The sequence below is a fragment of the Melospiza melodia genome, chromosome 4 (genome assembly GCF_035770615.1).
Source record: "Melospiza melodia melodia isolate bMelMel2 chromosome 4, bMelMel2.pri, whole genome shotgun sequence".
NCBI classification, from domain to species: Eukaryota; Metazoa; Chordata; class Aves; order Passeriformes; family Passerellidae; genus Melospiza; species Melospiza melodia.
Genome location: NC_086197.1, coordinates 69345064 through 69364697, shown reverse-complemented (window position 1 = coordinate 69364697; position 19634 = coordinate 69345064). Strand labels below are relative to the sequence as shown.

General features: G+C 38.8%; 1 protein-coding gene across 6 annotated transcripts in view; it reads left to right on the top strand.

The window, feature by feature from the left end:
• Positions 1-4667: 4667 nt before the first annotated feature.
• The window catches only part of RAB3IP (RAB3A interacting protein), a 37977-nt gene continuing 23010 nt past the window's right edge, over positions 4668-19634 (top strand). For 2 of the 6 annotated variants that reach the window (XM_063155065.1, XM_063155061.1), the window contains exons 1-4: positions 9726-9755; positions 15944-16051; positions 18034-18306; positions 18508-18769. In XM_063155065.1, coding sequence (XP_063011135.1) covers positions 18059-18306; positions 18508-18769 — 510 coding nt within the window. In that variant the 5' untranslated portion in view covers positions 9726-9755; positions 15944-16051; positions 18034-18058. Of the gene's footprint in view, positions 4753-9693; positions 9756-15943; positions 16052-18033; positions 18307-18507; positions 18775-19634 lie in introns of those variants that run through there. The other 4 variants (XM_063155064.1, XM_063155063.1, XM_063155067.1 and 1 more) reach the window with 4 other exon arrangements.

Genomic DNA, 19634 nt, shown 5'->3' with positions numbered 1-19634 from the left:
ACTGCCCTGTGCAAGGAAAATTCTTAACAACAGGGATATTTTAAGGTCACTGGGAAAATTATTACTTAGACCTAAAACATTTTTCTTTGCTGAGCATAATAGTTTGCTGGTCTTACTGAGCGGTAAATAATAGCACCTCTATGTGTCAGGGGGTATCAGGTGGTTTTCCTGGCGGCTCTTCAGTATTCCTGCAGATTGGAGTGGCTGAGATTGCTCTACTGGCTCTGAGCTGTTTTGCAGAAGACATGAGATTTAGAGCTCCTGTGTTTTCAGAGGCAGAAATAAATACAGGTTTCCATCTGTGTAGCTCCATTGGGACTGGTTCTGTAGGAAGTACTCCTTTTTTTATCTCTAAGGTGTCCCTATTTCCTTGTCGGATATTTCCAAAGATAGGCAATGTTTTTACCTCTCTTCTTCTGTTTCCCTCTAGGGAAATGTAGTTTCATCCACATTCATCTACAAAAATAAGTTTTCAGAAGTCCCTTTCTATATGCAGTTCTACTAATGATCACTGATAATGGTGTATTTTGCATTAATTTTCTCTTGATGTACTTTGAACACACACAAGAGAAAAAAAACATTTTAGCACTGTGTAACTAGACAGGTTTCTGCTAGTATCATCCATGGATGTTTAACAAGACAGCTGAGTGTAACAGATAGAAATCTAGCAAATAAAACTTATTTAATATATTTATGATTTTTGACTTCTCTTTTCTCTTGATTTTTCAGCCCATTTATACTGGAAGATTTCTGGAAGAGACATTAATACATATCATGTGCTAGTGAAGCTTCAAGCAAGCACTTCAGTATCTGTAACATCACATAATGCCAATATCCAAAGAAATGCCATAAAAAAAGGCTAAAATATGATCTGAACAACATGAAAGACTTTTCTTATTGAAAGGAAGTGAATAATTTAAGTGTTGGGAAGAGAGCAGCATTAAAGAATCCGCTGTCAGATTTTCTCAAATGAGAATATATTGAGTTTTGCTATACTTTTCTACTTACTGTCACTTGCTGCTGGAATTCCTGTCTTAAATAAATCAGTAAATTAACATAAAATGTCCTCTGCCCACAGAATGACTGTGTAGAGACTTGCTGTGCTATCTAACAGTCTCTTTCATGAGAAAAATTGCAATAATTAGAAGTTAATCTAGTGGGAGAGATACCACTGTACTTAGCATCACTCAATGTGGGTTATGGAAATATACTTTAAAGGAGGCTCTTTTATCTCCTGAAGTCACATGGTAGAATACTTGAGAGGATTACAAATGAATTTGTCTGCAGGATAAAGCCTGCTGTCCTGACAGATTAATTCTCTGAGTACTGTAAAACTGCAATCAAAAATACTATGCTTTGCAACTTCCTTGTAATGAAATAAACATCATTTGTTATGCAGCAGTGCTGAGTTTGCTATTAGAAATATTATTACTGTGACTCTTATCAGCCTCAACAATCCTTTTATTGGCAAAAGGCACAGACACACGATGTCACCATGGGACTCATCAGACAGAAGATGAGATCAACAAGGCACCCAGGAATAAGGTGTCCAGAAACTGGATTCAGAAGCCAGTGCCTGGACTGACTGGGAGAGCTTTCTCATGACTTAAGACTTATGCCTCCAAAGTGCTCCATATGATGTTCATCTGAAACAATCTGGGCAGGTTATTTAATACACGCTAGCACAGTTTAAGTGAAAGCTAAATGGTTAAAGGCAATCACAGAAGGAGAGGTGCTTGATCTTGCTCTGTGAACTGGCTTTTCTGAAGTGTCAGTGTACTTTGCAATGTAACCAGGGTTTTAAAACTTCTTGCACATTATCAAATGTTAGATATTAGACAATTTCTTTACTTACCTAAAAATGCAGTTGATTGCACAGCCATTTGCATAATCATTCTTTTTTTAACATGCTGATGCTGCAAAACTGTAATTTCTTTTTAATGAAGAATTTATCTTAACAAAATTTTGTATTGTTCTGGACATTGAAGAGTACTGATAGTTGATAGTCTGTGCTTCATAATATGTACTTAATACTTATATCTCTTGCATTTCTAAGGAAGTTAAATTAGAGAAAGACAAATATTTTCTCCCATTTAAATGTTTATTTTGCACCACAAATATTCACCTAATATATTAATATTAGAGTTAATAATGCATCGTTGTTTGCTCAATAGGCATTTCTGCGCTCTTAGTCAAGATTTTTGAGGTATCACTGGAAGCCACAAAAACTCATGCTCTTTATGGCTTAATGGCCTAGGTTTTCAGTGAGAGATGTTACATCTCAGAATAGCAAATGATGACCCATGTGCCCTGCATGGAAAGATAATAACAACAACAAAACAACAATAAAAATAGTATGTAAAAATGGGCAATACACATAACAGTACAACTGAGCCATTCTGCTTCTACCATTTGACAAGGACAGCCTTGCTTATTTGGAGAAATTCTTCATAGGATGATATTTCGGTTTGTGTTTATGAAAATCCACCTACAAGAATGATGATCCAGATTAGTGCACTATTTAAGATAACAACACCATGCAGTGATGAGCGATACAAAACTGTGGAGCAATTCACCCTATATAACACTGCTAGAGGTGTGGTTAAACCATGTGGCAGCTGATTGGAGAAAGTACACCCTTCATTTCCTCTGTTCAAATTAAAGAGAACCTCAACCCAAAATTTAGAGTCATGGTACCGGCAAATGCAAATGGTATTTGTAAGGATTTTCTTGAGTTGTCTCTTGGGCAGAGAGATTTGTCAGAGTATCTGCTTGTATGAGAGACAAAGGGAAAGATAAGACAGAAGAGATTCCAAGAACAAGAAAACAACTAAGAACAGAAAAGCATTTCCAGGGAAATGTGTCTAGAAAAGGTGAGTTCTTTTTTGTTACTTATTGCCTGGAAAGAATTTGGAATTGTTGTTGCTGTATTTGTGAGAATAGGATTATTGGTGTTTGTGATAAAAAATGATTACATTGAGATGGCTAACCATCATCAATTTCTTTCTGTAAAGGGAACAACTCACATGAGTTTTATCTTATTTAATTAGTTTTATTTCAAAGAACCCTAATAATATATTCTGGTGTTCAAAGCAGCAGTAATACACACATGAAAAGGATGAAGCTGAGGACTTTCCTTCATCAGCCTGTCCTGCCAGTCCTGTATTAAAGCAAACTCTGGCTTTCCTCCCTCGCATAGTTCAATGCCACACATTTCCCTCAGAACTTCATTTGTTCATTTTTAAGATACTGCTTAAGAGGGAATAAACCAGAAAGAGTGTAAAAAGATCACGTAGCATGCAGGAAAAAGAATAACATGTTTAGTGAACCAACAGAGATAAACAACTAACCTTTTTCTATGGACAGCAAGTCTGCTCATTTCCACCTGAATTTCAACAAATCCTCTCATTCTCTGCTCTCTGCACCTTTTCACTTAGAAAAACTGCCTGAACAGCACCTAAAGCCTCGTTGTTTCCCAGACATGAGGTTCAATCAATTTGCCAAGAGCAGATGAAACAAACCCTCTGCTTGCTGTGCTGCTGCTGAGCCAGTGCCTGGCCCAGAACATGCACAGGCATTGAATGGTGCTAGCTGGGGAATTTATCCTTCACTCTCCTCTGGGTAAATCCATGCTTTGACTATTTTAATGAGGTGACAGAAAATGTTTCCTACCACGGTGAGTGTGAGAGAACATTTCCAATCAAGGTAACAGAGATGTATATGATACTGGAGACTAAACTCCCGGGAGGCCTAGCACTTTTAAGGTCACTTTGGGAAGTGTAACAGTAATCCCTTTATTTTGTGCAACTGAAACTGCTCTAGTTTCAATACTACTTAAGCATTTTTTACCATCTACTGAGTAAAGAACTCAGATTGCTTTTCAGAAATGCCTCTCTCCTGCACTGAACTTGCAGAGCCTTGGCATCATGAGTGTGTTGAGCTTGAGAAGAGAGAAGAAGAGAAGGAGAAGAAAAGGCCACTCTAAACTGGGACGCATTCCTATGCCCAGTGGAGTGATGCCTGTACCAACTAGGTAACTCGAAACAGAAGGTGAATAAAATGGTATTTCTATCACACAGATAAATCTTTGGTACCTGTAGAAACTTCTACATGAGATCAGCTTCACCTCATAGGGCTCATAGAGCACAACTCAGCAATAACTGTCAGGCTTGACTGAAGCCTGATTTTGAATCTCTGTGCTGTTGAGCAAAATAAAGAAAAACCAGCTCATTAAAGCCACATATTGAATTTTCACAGTAACTTCAGTATGAAAGAATGAAGACCTTTGAAGAAGTATTTAAAATTTATCACGTACGTGTTGTGGGGAAGGAGGAAGAAGTTTCATGAATTTCATTTGAAGATGGAAAAAATAAAGCACAGGGAAGGTACCAAGGTCCAAGGCAGGCTTGTGAAGAAAACACAGGATTCCTGAGTTCTTCCCTGGTGCCTTTCACTGCTTCTATTTTCAGTATTTGTGGAGCTGTTTCTGGAGTCTCATCAAGTAAAAGAATTCTTGAGTTTTAACCACAGGTTTGTTGGGGCTAAAAGTTTGTTTGGATTTATGGAAAGGTAACTTCCATGTGAAAATCTATTTTTTATTTTTATTTTCTGATTTTTGAGTTCAGGTTTGTTATGTCTGCTGTCTTCCAACTAGGGATGAACACGTTGTACTATTTTTAATCACACTTTGGATCCGTCCCTGGCTTGCTTCTAAAGATAAACGAAGCCACATGTCAGTTCTTACATAAGATGGTAAGCCCATTTCAGTTGTTATGTTTCTTCTATTTAGTACTGCTAAGTTTATAAGCATCTTCAAAAAAATGTAGAGGCATTATTATTTCATATTCAACAGTAGAATCTGTCTAGTTTGGCAGCTTGTTTGCAGAATCAGTCTTACGGTCAAAGTGGGCAATTGTAATCTAACGTGCCTGAAGGAGAAATTTCTTTTTAATCCTTGCCATTTTAATAGTTAATGAAGAATGTATATTTTTATTAATTTCTACATTCCTTGGTTGGGCTGTTTTCTGTGTATTCTCTTAACATTGTTTTTTTTTTTTTTTTTTTAATCAGTAAAGAATGTGCCATTGTTTTATTATTTGTCAGTGAGTTCTGCCAGTTGTGTATAGATATATGCTGTGTATAAAAGAATTTATTTGCGAAGTTAATATTTTTTAGTATTCAAGTCTTGACTTTCAATTAATGAATACAGAGCTTTAATGAGTATTTCGTTTTTATACATCATTTTAAGTTCTTGTTTCTACATTAATTTAGTGCACGGACTGCAGAGTTGATGACATTGGTAACAGAGGTGAAGACTATAAAGCAGTTTGAGGTTTTGATGCTGCAACATATTTCTTGCATGATTTGAGCACATCATTTGAAGACAAATAGGACAGAATCAATATGTGTGATACAGACAGAGTTTGCTAAGGCTTTTGAAATTCCCTCCTGTGACATCTCATAAGAAAGGGAGAGGCATGCTGTCCAGCATAAACTACTGTAAAAAAAATACAAGATGGGTATGAAAACCCTGCTCAAACCAGGTTTTTAGAAGGTCAGTTTTTCAAGAGGAGCGTCTCAGCTCAGAGGATCATTCTGGATCTGATAATATGCAGTATTTTATTTAATGACTTGGCTGATGGAATAGACAGTGCACTTATCATCAAATCTGCAAGATGTGAAAGATCTTAAACTTTTTTCAGAACAAGATTAGAATTCAGTAAGAATCAATGGACATGGAAGAAAATTCACTAGTGAGGTTATACACAAGCTGGAGAAGACCTGGTTAAGCATTGTTCTCCTGCCAGAAGAGAAAAAACAAAGGATCTTTGGTGGGATGTATAAGCAGATGTGTGATATCTTGAAGTCAGTGCTCATCAGACCCCAGCTGGAGTGCTGTGCCTGGAACTGAGCACTGTTCTGATAAAGACCCACAGGAAGATACCCAGCAAGAACAATAAAAACAATTGTAGGTCTAAAAAACATCACCTTCGAGGAAAGATTAAAATAATTGTTTATTCTTTGGTGAAACTGAGGGTATAAATGATACTATCAAATGCCCTGAATTCTGCTTCCTGTATTCACAGAGATAAGCTCGTTACCTCCTCTATACTGCAGCACAGGAGATGAGGTTAGACTTTGGAAGATACTTGTAACTCCAAGGTTAGTTCTGCGCTGGAATGTACTGCTTAGGGAGGCTGTTCTGTCTTTCACCATTGGAAGTTTTGAGAAAGAGCTTCAGGAGCAGTTAATATCAATCCTGCTTATTTTCTGTCATTCTGGGCCTTTTTTAAGTGGGTAGATTTGAAAAATAACACAGATCTCACCAGTTTTAACATTCTGTTAGTTGGACAGGAAGGGCAGCATAAAGAGAAGTTTTAGAGCTCCAATAAGCTGGAACCTTATTTATGCTAATGTACCATTTGGATTTGCTTTCAAAATGGTTAGCTAAACACTGAAGAAATGTGCCTGAGTGGGGAACTACAGTTTCCAGTACTGTAGCACTGGTTCAGCTGAGCTAGTAGAAATGGGGGGAGAATTTCTAAAATAGGTAAGGCTTACAGTCTCTGTACCTTCTTTTGTATATAGTGGACCATTCTTTGGTTTTTTTTTTTCATTGTACTATGGGGTTTCAATGCATGTGTGACTGCTATTAATAGATTTATCCTTTGGCTTTCTTGAGTTTATTGTTTTGTAACATCTTGACAAAAAGGGAGTACAGTTTAATAAGTATAGTTCATTCAATATTTAAAAAGTAATAAAATAAACAAGTAAGAAGTACCATAGGTAAGTAGAAAGTGAAATTTCAAATTTTATTTGTTTTATTTATCCATGACATTGCTGGGACATCCTCCCCTACTAGACACTTAAACATCTTCTACAAAGAGAACAACTATCTCTTTAACACTTCCCAACCTGTAGGGGGAAAACTTACATTAGCTGGCATTTGCGCTTCTATGTGGAGATGAGAAACTTTAACTAAATTCAGATCAAAGAAAAACTGCACACTTGTTTTTTCTGAAGTCCTGCAGCAATCCTTGCCTTCAACAGAGAGCCCTGTCTCTTCTGTTTTCTCCTCCCTGAAACAGATTTCTTAGGATGAGTGGACTGTAACTGTTAGGAAAGGAAACAACCACATTTGAAGATAGAGTCTCTCAGATGGTTCAATGTGACAGAAGACATTGACAGACAGAACTGCAGCTCAGGAGGACTCTGTGCAGTGCAGGAACTGTTTGCAGTGATTTTTATCACACCTTCCATTAGTATGACTGGAGAGAATCTACACAAGACTCAGTCAAGACTCAGTTTTTAGTATATACATTGCTCCAGCCAAGCCTGTGCCAAGATACCTATTCAGTGTTCTATCTAGCTGGAGAATGGGAATTTCTGATCTGGGGCATTTGACCACACTATGGAGCTCAAAACAAACAGCCAAACCATACTGTCTTGTGTGAGTCTGTCTTGGATGATTCTTCCTTGGATGAGCCCCAGACCTACACTACAGGTGGAGGTCTGCACACAGGTCACACATGTCTGCAGTACTGCCTCCTGCTTTTCCTGACAAGACTTCCTGAATGCATCCTGGACTTGATTTGACATCTCACCTTGGGTGATGGTCACTGGTGTATGGCAAAGCCACCTGGCTCTGCCCTTGGCTGTGCCCTCATTGGTGACCTTGGCTCTCAGTTCATGATGCCTGGAGGAGCAGCCCTGCCCTGACACTGATGTGCAGCTCAGGAAGGAGCAAAGGGCTCCTGCATAAAAATACTCTTTTAAAATATCTTTTTCTCTTCCCCCAGCCCCACACAAAAGACTCCTTCTCTTATTTATGACTCTGGATTTAATTCAATTTTTTTATTCAATTTATTTTAGCTTTTAATTTTAACCATGTAAATTATGCTTTCTGTGGTTTGTTGCTGCCCGACTCTTTAAAGTATTACAGCAAAATTCAGGAGTACTTTGACAAAATAATTGTGTTGGTGATTAATTTTAGCAGTTAAATATCTTTAGAATTGTATTGCTTTTATTTCTTGAAATGCAAGATGTCTAATCTGGTTAAGACAGCAGACTGTCATGCCAAGCACAGTCATTGTACAGGATTAAGAACTATAGGATTACAGATCCTAATTATAGACTCTTGTTGGTTTATTATGTCTTAATAGGTTGTTTTCAACTTATGATTCCACTTGTCTCTCTTTTGCAATCATGTTTTTAATACATTTCTGATGCATCTTCTAATTTGTCAAACCTGTATTCTGACAGCACTGCCTGGATTCTATCTCATGTCAATATTAGCAAATTAAATAATTTAAAGTTCAAGGTCCTTATACTGAACAGCTCTGCTCTTCTGGGGTTTTATAACAAACTTTAAGTTATACTGCTGTTTGAATATTCCACTTCTGGCACTTTGGTTTCTTGGTTTTCAGATTTCTTCCAGAAAAGGTATAGATGAAGACTTTCTGTAGCCATTTTTCTGCCTGAGCCGCATTGTAGTCCATGTAGATTTACATACTGGAAAATAATTTAGAAAATATGAGTATTTATAGGCGCTGTATATTTACTTTATGAGGAATGGCATTGATACATTTGCTTTTGGACATCACCTTTGTCATAATCTTTTGTTCTCAATGAACTTTTTTCTTGGTGGATGCCATGAGGAATGTGCCACAGAGAACATTATTTGTCTGTGGCTATGTCCTGCAGGACTGGCCAAGCAGGATTCTTTCACATTCAGTGGAAAGCTGTCAAGATAATTAAAGTTTCAATTATTGACTGGAATGTGGCCTAGATTCCTTAACTGATGTATGGGACAAGGTCTTATTTACCTTAGTTTTTGTTCAAGTTCCTCACCATGCAGCGCACAATTCAGTTCAGCTGCACTAAAAGCAAGGAAAGTACATGGTCCAGCTAATACTGCTGTCATTTTTGGCACTGTAATCAGACCAGTGGTGAAATGGAGTCTTATTTATAGCAGCTTTATAACATTTGCCTATCACCTTTAAGACACAGGACACACAGAACAGTACAGACCGGGACTTCAAGTGCGCTAAGTTCCATGCTTGTGTCAGGGTGGCAATGGGGACAGCTTGAGGCGAGCCCAGGTGAGGCATAGAAAATTGCTCTTAATCAAACTACTGGGGATGGAAAAACACCTCTCCTTAGCAAGTGAGGCCTTTTATAGCTCTATACATGGCCTAATTTCAGAAATTTTGTGTGTACAGTTCAGTCTTTAATTATGAAATTATAAATACATTAGAGAGGCTTGGAAACTGATTTGGAGCAGGGCATGCCCCATGAATGAAAATTGCTGGATAACCACCTGGCATATTTTTCATTTTCTCATTTTCAATTGTGCAATCCCGTGCCTTTGTTACTGCATACCATTAAACACAGAATTATTAACTTCCTTGTGTTTTTCGCGGCAACAGAACGCTCAGAGTCGGACAGCCGTGTGCTCGCCTGTCCGTGAGGAGCAGCGATGTTCCAGTGTTTGACTCTGGGGCGCGGTGAGGAGCGGAGGCCCCGCGGCCCGGGCCCCTCGCTCCCTGGCCCCCGCCCCGCTCCCCTCACGGAGCTCACCCCCGTTCCGTCACCCCCGCCCCGCCGCTAGGGGGCGGCAGTGGGGCCGCGCACACCTGCCCCCACCCGCCCCGCTGCGGGCGCTGCGCCGCGCCGCGCATGCGCGGCCCGGCCCCGCAGGTCGGCTGAGGGGACGCGGCGGCGGCGGCGGCCGCTCCTCTCTCGAGGCTCGGCAGGTACGTGCGGCGGGGGCTGCGCGGCCCCGGCCCCAGCCCCAGCCCCAGCCCCAGCCCCGGCTCCGGCTCCGGCTCCGCCAGTGGGAGCGTGGGGTGGCTGCCCGGGCTGTGGCTCCCCGCTGGTGCTGCTGCACCTGCCCGCCGACGCGTCTCCGGGAGCCTGTGCCCAGGCGGGCGGAGCAGGCGCCGCCGGGAGCGCTGCCCCTAGCCGGGGCGCCGTGCCCGGGCGCGGGCTGGCTGTGGCGGCTGTGGGACTCTTCCCGGAAGAACGTGGGGACGGGTGACGGCCCGGGCTATGCCGCTGTGCCCGTCTGCGGCGGGAGGGCGTCCCCGGATCCGTCGGGGCTTGCGTGGGCGCGGAAGGGGCAGTCGGCGGCAGGGATGCGCTTGTCCCCGAGTCCAGTCGCGGTCGAAGGCAAAACTGGGCAAAAGTACTTCTCAGGGGTCACCCCGGGAAGTGCCGGGAGCACCTGCTCCTGCGGTGGCAGCGGCGGCGGACAAAGAGCCGTGGCGTACCCGGGGCCGGCGGGTCGGAGCAGCTGCCGGGCTCCCCGGGTCGCGCCTGTGCGGGGCCCGAGGGGAAGGGCGGCCCGGCGGCGGTGACCGAGGCGAGCGCAGGCGGGATGCGGGGACAAGCTGAGCTGGTGCTGGACGCTGAACGCTTCGCCTCCGCCGCCACAGCTCTCGGCCGGCGGGGCGGCAGGTGCGGATCGGGGAGAGCGCCGAAAGGGTCAGAGAGAGAAGCGGGGCAGGGCCCCTTTTGGGGTTCGCAGATTTCGCCCCCCTCGAGGGTGCCAGAGCAGCCTGGGCAGGGAGCGGAGCGGCGTTCTGCGCTGTGGGACAGGGGGGCTGCGCCCGCCTGTAGCTTTTGTTGTTTTCTTTATGGTTTGTCGAGCGATATTGAGGGCCACACTTAAGTCGCCGATAACTGGTCTTGTAAGCTGAAGTAGTTAGGTAGCATGTTTGACTTTGCCTTAATTTCTAATGTAGTTGTGTTGGATAGTAAGGCTCAGAAAGTAAATTTTGGTACAAGTTGACTTCAAGCGATGAGCTGTGCAGAAATTTGTGCTGCCAGAGTGCTGATGCTCCAGTAATTCCCCGAGGGTCGCAGGGCTTTGGAAGTAAGGGAACAGAGTGACCAAGCTTTAATGATACCGTCAGAATTTGTCTTGCCGACAAAAAGCTACAGTGTTTTCATGAGTTTGAAAGTGTGGTCTGTTTTGTTTGCAGATAATATACTAAGTTTTATGTTGGTTGCTTTGTTTGCTGCATTCCTTTTTAAGCATGTTCTTAGGAAGCCTCAAAAACAGTTGTCTAAATAGATAAAATAATTACTCTTGTATAGACTTGCTATAACTGAAATTATCAGCTTCTCTTTTGAAGCAGATGTAAGGTTATTCAGACTAGAAGTATGTATTGGCAGCTACCATCTGTTCAAATATTTGTATTCCTCACTGTAGGGCAAAACCTGAAATCTAGTTGCTTTAATATTTTTATTGTTGTTTCTATTATAGATCTGTTAAATGAGTTTTTGGAAGGGTTAAAGTTTGGCCTTCTGTATTTGTCTCTTGGCAGTCATTCATCCGTTGTGCTTGGTTAGTGTTACCTAGTGAGCAAAGAAGGATAAATAATTTACTGTTCTCATTATGCTTTTAATAAATAACAAATGGGAGTGCACCTCACAGCTGCGACTGGAATATCCATCTTGTTATGCTATATTTAAAAGGAGAATTTTTTTTCCATAGGAGAACAGAACAGTCACAAGAAGCATTTTGATTATAGACTGCAGCTTTCTTCATAGCTGTTATTGATTTGGTTTAAAAATTCATGTAAAATACCAAATGAGATGGTCACTCACTGTTCCACTTAGGTTTATGGATTTTCTCAGAAAGGAGATGTGTACTTTGGATTTTTATTTTTAAGACCTTTTTAAGTATGCCATGTAAAATATTGTCTTATTATAACCTTCAAGACTTGTATTAGAGACTTTATTAGCACTAATCCACTAAACATTTTTTAATAAATTAAGAAAATATTTCTTTAAATGCATTCGCAGGTACAATGTCAGGAAATTCATGATAATTTTGCTGAGGTTCAAGTTTACTTACTGAATATTTTCAGTGTTAACTGAAAACGAGAGGATCTTTAGGTCCAAGTCTTGGCAAGAATGACACTACAGTCATTGTGATCAGGTTTAAACCTGAGATGGGCTTGTGAAATTGTTTCCAAGATAAGGCAGAACAAGGCTCTGCTTTAAAAAGAACAGGAACTGCAAAGAGAATGATATTTTCATTTTAATTAACTTGGTTTGAGACTCTTTGTTAACAGAACAGCATTCTTTGAATGTTTGTTTACAATGAAAGTTCGTGGTATTCTTTGCCTTTGCAAAGCACTGGCTTTTCACTCTAGTAAGAGGTGTACTATCTCCCAGCCTCTAAACCATGTTTATTTATAAGTTTCACAAGCACTTCATAAATATAGGTCATTGAATCTTGTGTGCTGCTGGTTTCTGTAAGAGAGACACTTGCTGTCTGTACCTATAATTTTCTAGTTGAAGATATACCTAAGAAAAGTTTTTGGAAAGAGATTTTTTTAATCATCAGTTCATCTCAACAAAAATCCTTGTAACTTCATAAAATCCTGCTATCAAGTAGAGTGTGTTTCTTTTAAAACAGTGCAAAATAGTGTTTTCAATGCATAAAGTGAGAGTAAAAATAGACCCACATCATAGTATTCTATGGCAACAGTAGAGGGAATGCAGTAGAAAAATATTCTCACCTTAAACCAAGTGTGTTTCTGCTAGCTGTTAAATTCTGTAAACTTGCTGAACTTACACCTTACCTTCAATTTACTGTCTTGCCCTGTTTTATCATTTGTTGGCAAATACATAGGGTGGGGTCACTTGAAAATGAAATAAAAGTAGAATATGTAAAGACTGGAATAGTCCAGTGCTTTCTTTTCTCTCATATCTTACTGGCTCAAAAAAACCAAATAAAAGAAAAAGCTTTGTTTTGGGTTCCTGGAGAAGAAATTTCTATCACAATTGCAAGATTTTAGGACTGGGAATTATTTTTTTGCAAACCTTAATGGAATTCCTGTGCCAAATCTTGAGTTGTGTTCATGCAATCAACTGGCATTGATAATGGTATTTAAACTTACTTGAAATCTCTGGCTAAGCTTACATACAAAACAGTTTAGGAAGAAAATGTCCCACACTTTTTCCTGGGTCTACCTCTCTGGAATATCTTATACTGGATAGATGTAATTGAATTAGTTTTGAACTTGAAATTATTGCCTGCAGATGCCTTACAGCAATTTAAATTTGAAACCACCTATTTGCATCTGATAGATTTGAAGTAGCAGTACTTAACTGAACTGTTTCTTTAAAAGGTGTTCATTAATCCACTGTTTTTAATTCCCTACTGAGTTCTTTGGAATTTAAAATATATTACATTCCAGGCTTGGTAATGCCACATATTTCAAAATTTTTCCCCCTAAACTGACTGAGAAGAATGCAGGCCCAGTGGTGGGCTAATGGCAGTTGTTTTGAGGAAAAATCCACTTTCCAGACCCCTCTCAAATCAGCTGAATCAAGTGTTGGAGTCTAATAAATGAAGTCTCTGAGACTCAGTTACCTATTAGAGGTGTGCTGCGTGGAGGTTAAACCACACTGGCTAATGGGCACATTCTTTTGATGACTACTAACCAGAATTTGCTCTTGGTGTAAATGTTTAGAGGTGTTAACTTTTTCCTTTAGGGTTTTTTTTTTCCTTCCTACTCGAGCAGGTAGCCATTCTGTTATGATTGTACTCTTTTACTATTAAAGCTGAAAATGAGATTACTGGTGTGTGAAATGTTTGGTGTTGGCATTGCTTTTAAATGCACTATAACAATCAGGAGATTGTTCAGAGTTGTTATCTTCCAAGTGTCTGGTATTCAAAAGCAATCTGTGAAAGACAAACTCCAGAGTTTGTGGTAGGTGATTTTCAACAATTTTTTTTTCAAAAGGAAACAAACCTTAATAAATTACTGCCTTTCAGGGGCCTTTTTAGTATTTAGTTATTGAGTGCTTCGGTTCAGACAAGTAGTTAAACCTCTCTTAGAGTTATAACAGAAAAATTAATTTAAGTATTTTGATTTGACTGCTGTTAAAAATGTTTGTGTTTCTCAATTTCTGTTAGAAGCTTTAGGAAGTGTTAAACCAACTGTTGTTGAACTGGTTTCTTTGTAGTACATTTTAGTTACTATTAGACAAAGTAACAGATTTGAGCATAGTTTCCTCATGAAGCTGTGGTTAGTCAGCAGTGCAGGTGTGGCAGTGAAGAGGTAATAAAAAGTGACATTTGTCAGCTCCCTCCAAATTTGCATTATTTCCTGATGAAAGCATAAGGAAATGAATTATTTTGTTGTTTCATCCTGATTTATTACAGTACTTGACTTTTTTATGTGATGCTAATTGCATAGTATCACCTAAGAAAAAAAAATAATCATATTTGGTAGGCACTAATGTGATTCCAAGCATTCACCTTATATTAATGTAGTAGAAGAATTACTAAGAAAATTAATTATTTTATTTAACACGTGTCCTGCCCTGAAATGTCAGAATATCAGCTTTTGTTCACAGTAGCAGAATTACTACTAAGGAGTGCTGTGTCAACAGTGTGTGGTTTTTTTGCACACAGTCAGCTTGGCTCCTAGTGAAGCTCTCAGCTTACCATTTGCTTCGTGTTCCTTCACAGCAAGGCTGTTCATTGCTGCCTTAGTCAATTATAGGAATCCTTCCTGCAAGCCTCTAGGAAGCCTCTGATCTTCAATGGCACTGAAATTTAATGTACATTTTTAATTCTTCTCCTTTTGGTTACCACTGCTTTGAAAAGTTCTTTCCCAAGAGAGAGCTTTTAGGTTTACAACCACATTCAAAGAATGCTGCTCTGTTAACAAAGACTCTCAAACCAAGTTAATTAAAATGAAAATATGATTCTTTTTGCATCTGTGTTTGGTTTCATGAATGTGTAACATGTCTTCATAATGGTGTTGGTGAGTCTTGAAACTGAGATACTGAATTTGGGCTCCTTTCTCTTGTCTGGGTGGTGTACCCAGCTTCTGCCTAGTGAGAAGTAATCTTAGGAAAGAAAAAAGTTGTGACTGGAAAGTGTTTTACACAGATGGTTTGCTTATGAGTGCCCATTTGACAGGCTATGGGAAAAATATAGCTGAAGGACTTTATTTTCAGCTCTTCCAGGAATAACTTATATAACTTTTAAAACTGTACTTCTTGTATCAGAAATAGCTTGTTTTTGGATAGCTGAGAAGTTATGCATGGATTTATTTACTGTTTAGACTGAGGTCAATATTTAATGTATAAGCTAAGTGATAGTCTTGTAAATATCCTAATCTTTTTGGTTTGGGCTCTTTTTTTTCTTTCTTTTTTTTTTTTTTTTCTTTTTTTTTTTTTTTTTTTACTGTTAAAAATACTGCAGGATACAGGCAGGTTAGGTGGAAAAGCTGTAGAAAAGAATTGGGTGGGACATTTCTCAGAGGAGTGGGACCATGTAGGTAGGATAGATTGCTCCCATCCATGCCCTGAACCTATTATTTTGCCAGGATAAATTGATGTGGTGGTCCAGAGGGACAGTTAGAAGTGCATTTGAATATTTGAAAGATAATAAGTAGGCTTTCAATTGTTTTTTTCTTTATGTGAGCCAGCATGTCCTTCTGTGCTTCAGAATACAGACAAACTTGTGTCAGTTATCACAGGTATATATGGAATGGTGCATCTTTTAACCTGTTGCTTATTCTGTGTACTTAAAGTATTTGCTCCAAACAGACAGCCCTAATATTTGTACAGAAATAGTAAAATAAATGAAAGCAACAATAAATAAGCTTTTCTTGAGCCTTTTTTTATTCTTTGAAAAGGCTAAGTAGTATTTTTTAAAAAAAAAGGTTTTTGAAAAAAGCCTTGCATAGCAAAGTTCAGCCAGTGGTGATATGAAGTTCCATGATATCTCTGCTGAATATCAAGGCAGACTGTGAGTTTTAAGAATAACTAGCAATGACTAACATCTTTCAAACTTGAAATAGAAACTAGTCAACAGCAGGGAGTATGTGGCAAAAGTGTATTCCTGTTTTAGTCTCAGGTGGGTCTCAATTTCTGCTTCTGTTTTGTGGATTTGGGTGCACTTTCCTAGGTGCTGTGGAAAAGACAAGGCATCCAGACAGCCCTTCCACATCCATGTTCAGAGCCTGTGTCTTTTGTGAAGACTGGAATCCAAAAAATTGAGAATTTTAAGTGGCAGGTTGGTATTGTTGCCAGTGTAGTGGTGCTGGGTGTGGCTGGCTTGGTTAAAGAAGAGGACAGTGGTGGGAACATCTCAAAGTCAGGGTCACATCTACTGATGTTTGTGTAGATGTGACCCTGACTTTAAGATCTGTGACTTGGATATTTTTCAGCTGGTGTGATGAACTATAAAGTAATTTAGTTTATTAAATGTAAAGCAATTATGTAATAATTGCATTGTAGAGCTGAAAACATTCCTGAAATTAAACTTTGAAGAAATGTCCTGTAGCTGTGTCAGTTTCTTCATTTTAATTTGTCTTCTTAACAGGCTTTATCATCATGTAGAGCATGTAATTATAAGGCTTCTAATAGTTAAGAACTGTAGGGGAAACAAACAGCAGTATTTGCCAAAGTTACTCAAAAATAAGCTTTTCATGTCTGTTATAGGAAAGCTTCAAAGCCCAAAGTGTTTTTCTGCGTAAATCATATTTGTGCAACTGCTCTTGATAGTTCAAAATAAAAGAAATTTCTGCATAAAGTTTTCTGCAGAAAAGGAGCCCGAAACAAAACCATTCCTTTTTGTTCATGTAGGGTCCTTTTTGTCTCTTAAGTTTCTTAGAGGAGGGTGAATTTTTTCTTTTATTTTTTTACCTTTCCTTTTTTTTGAGCAATTAACATGTTCTTGCTGTCTGAATGGTTGAATTTCTCCCACATGTACCTGCTGATGTGGCAAAGCTTTGTGTTTCACACTGGTGTATACACACCACAATCCTTGAGATGCAGAACAGTTTTGAATAGTGGTCTTTGAGTTTAAGGTGATTAGAAAGTCTTAATTTAACTAAAATGTTACTTCATATGTAATTTTGGGATTCTGTTCTTGATGTCTTCCTGTGTGTGTTGTGAAGTAGCTAAGGAAGTGGATGTACATGTAAGGTGATGGCATCCTCTTTTCATGGTTATCACCATCATCTTTCTAGATCTTCTTCCTGCCTTGTCTTTTCAAGTGTAGGATCCAGGAAACTTTCTCTGTAAAATATGTATTATTTTGTTTAGATTTTTTTTGCACATTAGGTAACTTTTTGAGCACTTTCTCTCTTCTGTATTTATGTAACATGGAAAAGGTGGAGTTTTTTTGCAGTGAATAATCAGTGCTAAGTAATTCCTTCACAAATTTCTTCATACTCCTTCCAACATACAGTTTTGAATTATGCTAAGATTTTTGTAATCTCTCAGAAATTGCTGGGAAGTAGGACTTGTAAAAATCGTGTTGTAAACGTGTTGTACGTGTTTTATGTTGATTTTATGAAAACCATAGTAATTAAAAAATAAATTGAAAGATTGTCAGTGGAATTGCCAATTCATAGTACTTTTAACCTATAATATATTTTTGGTATACTTGTTCACAATTGTCTGTTCACTTAATCATGAGATGTATTAAATATATGCCATCATAGTTCATGAGAAATCTTATTAGCAAAGTCTGTCATTTCAGTTAACTGTTCAAAGATCAGATGTGTAATTGAGCCAAAACCACTATGGACTGTAATTTATATAAAGGTTCACTGATTTCTGTCCTAGATTATTTGCTTCATTGAGATGAAAATTGGAAGTTTTAGGTTTAAAATTTTTTCTTTTCTTCACTGATTCCCAGATCTGCCCCTCTTTCATGAATGAAATATATTTGTTTTGATATGAAACAGCTCTAGATTATATTAAGAATGACGTTGTTTTATGATGTAGAGTATGTTCTTGATTTCATCATCCCATTTAGATGGGATAACAGAATCTGCTGTTAGATCTTCTGGACTCAGCAGTACAGTGGATGGGAAAAAACATTTTTGGTGGTTGAAGTTTGTACTTTTGCTGGAGTAGTTCACAGTTTCTATTCTATCACAAAGTATTCTGAACCCATTTGAGTGAACGTATTTAAGATTCAAATAGCTGTCAGATATATTTAAGTATTTCCTGTTTGCTTTCTGATAATGTGATTATTTCATTTAGGGATTCATATAATGAGGCTTTTATTATGGCCAGTGACCCCTTGGAAGGCTTTCATGAAGTGAACCTCGCTTCGCCTACTACACCAGATCTTCTTGGCGTAAATGAGCCAGGGACTCAGGAACAAACTACCTCACCCAGCGTAATCTACCGACCACATCCTTCTGTTGTGTCCACACCAATCCAACCCAATGCATTGAATGTTTCTGACCTTCCTACACAACCTGTTTATTCATCTCCCAGACAACTGAATTGTGGAGAGGTGTCAGGTGTCAGGTAAATGCCAAGTGTCTTTTTATTTAAATTGTTGATGTCTGTTGCATATAAACTATTTGCATCGTTAAAGATAGTTTTAATGTTATTTACAACATTGCAATATTGTGTCCACAATTATATATTCAACATCACTACTGCCACTTCTAAAATACTTACTCTTAATGTATTATATAAATAAAAATTATATTGCTCTCTTTACAGCATCAATGTTACCGACACAGTACTTTGTTCTACCTCTGGACCCCAGAGTGGGTCATTCAATCACAGTAATGCCAGGAAGGAGAGCAATAACGTGGAGAGAGAGCTATTGCAGGGTACTACAGTAGCAGATGTTGCTGAAGGAAATGAAGATATTTTTGGGTTGAGTACAGACAGTTTATCTCACTTACGGAGCCCATCTGTACTGGAAGTAAGAGAAAAGGGCTATGAGCGATTGAAAGAAGAACTTGCAAAAGCTCAGAGGGTAAGGTTCGTTGTCTTGTTTCCTCCCTCTTTTTCTCTCTTCACAAGTGATTCTAATATTGCAGAATGATAGATAGGCCAGAAGGTGCATTTGAAGTCTGCTCATTTCTTCTAGATTTATTATGATGTAATTATTTTATGTAAAATTTTCTAACTACTTTTCTAAGACAGTACAGATGTCTTAGAATTATTCTTTGATAATGTTTTTTTTTCTAGTGCTGCTGCTGCTACTTAACCATGGAAGCTTTTGCTGCAATATCTGGTTAAACACACCCTCTTTTTGAAATGTAGGCTTTCCTTCATTCTGACATTTGAGAATAGGAGTAGTTTTCTGTCATTCTGTTGTTACTGAATAAGTATTTATAGACACTGATTATATACCTTTCGAGTCTTCTTTCCTCTAGAGTTTAAAAGTGTAGCATGTGTCATGGAATTCATAAATGCTTTAGAAACAGAAGTGTTTCATAGGGGAATGCTTGCATAGGAAGGAAGCAGTAAAAATGCCTCTGATGTTCTTTAGAGTACTGTTACACTACACTTCAAATTGAATATGGATACCTTTGAAGACACTGTGTCTCAATTCATTAATATTTGTAAAGCGCTTTGTCTTGTTTGGATGGATGGTGCTATATAAATGCAAAACCATTATTTATCATTTTAACATTTCTCTGTGCTTAAGTTTTTGAGTAGATGTTGTGCTATTTGTATCTGTGCCCTTTCTCCTCCTCTAGGTGACTCCATTCTTGTTGAGGTTTAAGCTCATCTTGTGTTTGAACTTGCTACCCTCTGTTTGTTACCTTATCTTGTTGAATGCAGTCATCATTACTGTCATAGTGAACCTTAACTATGGATTCAGACATTGCTTT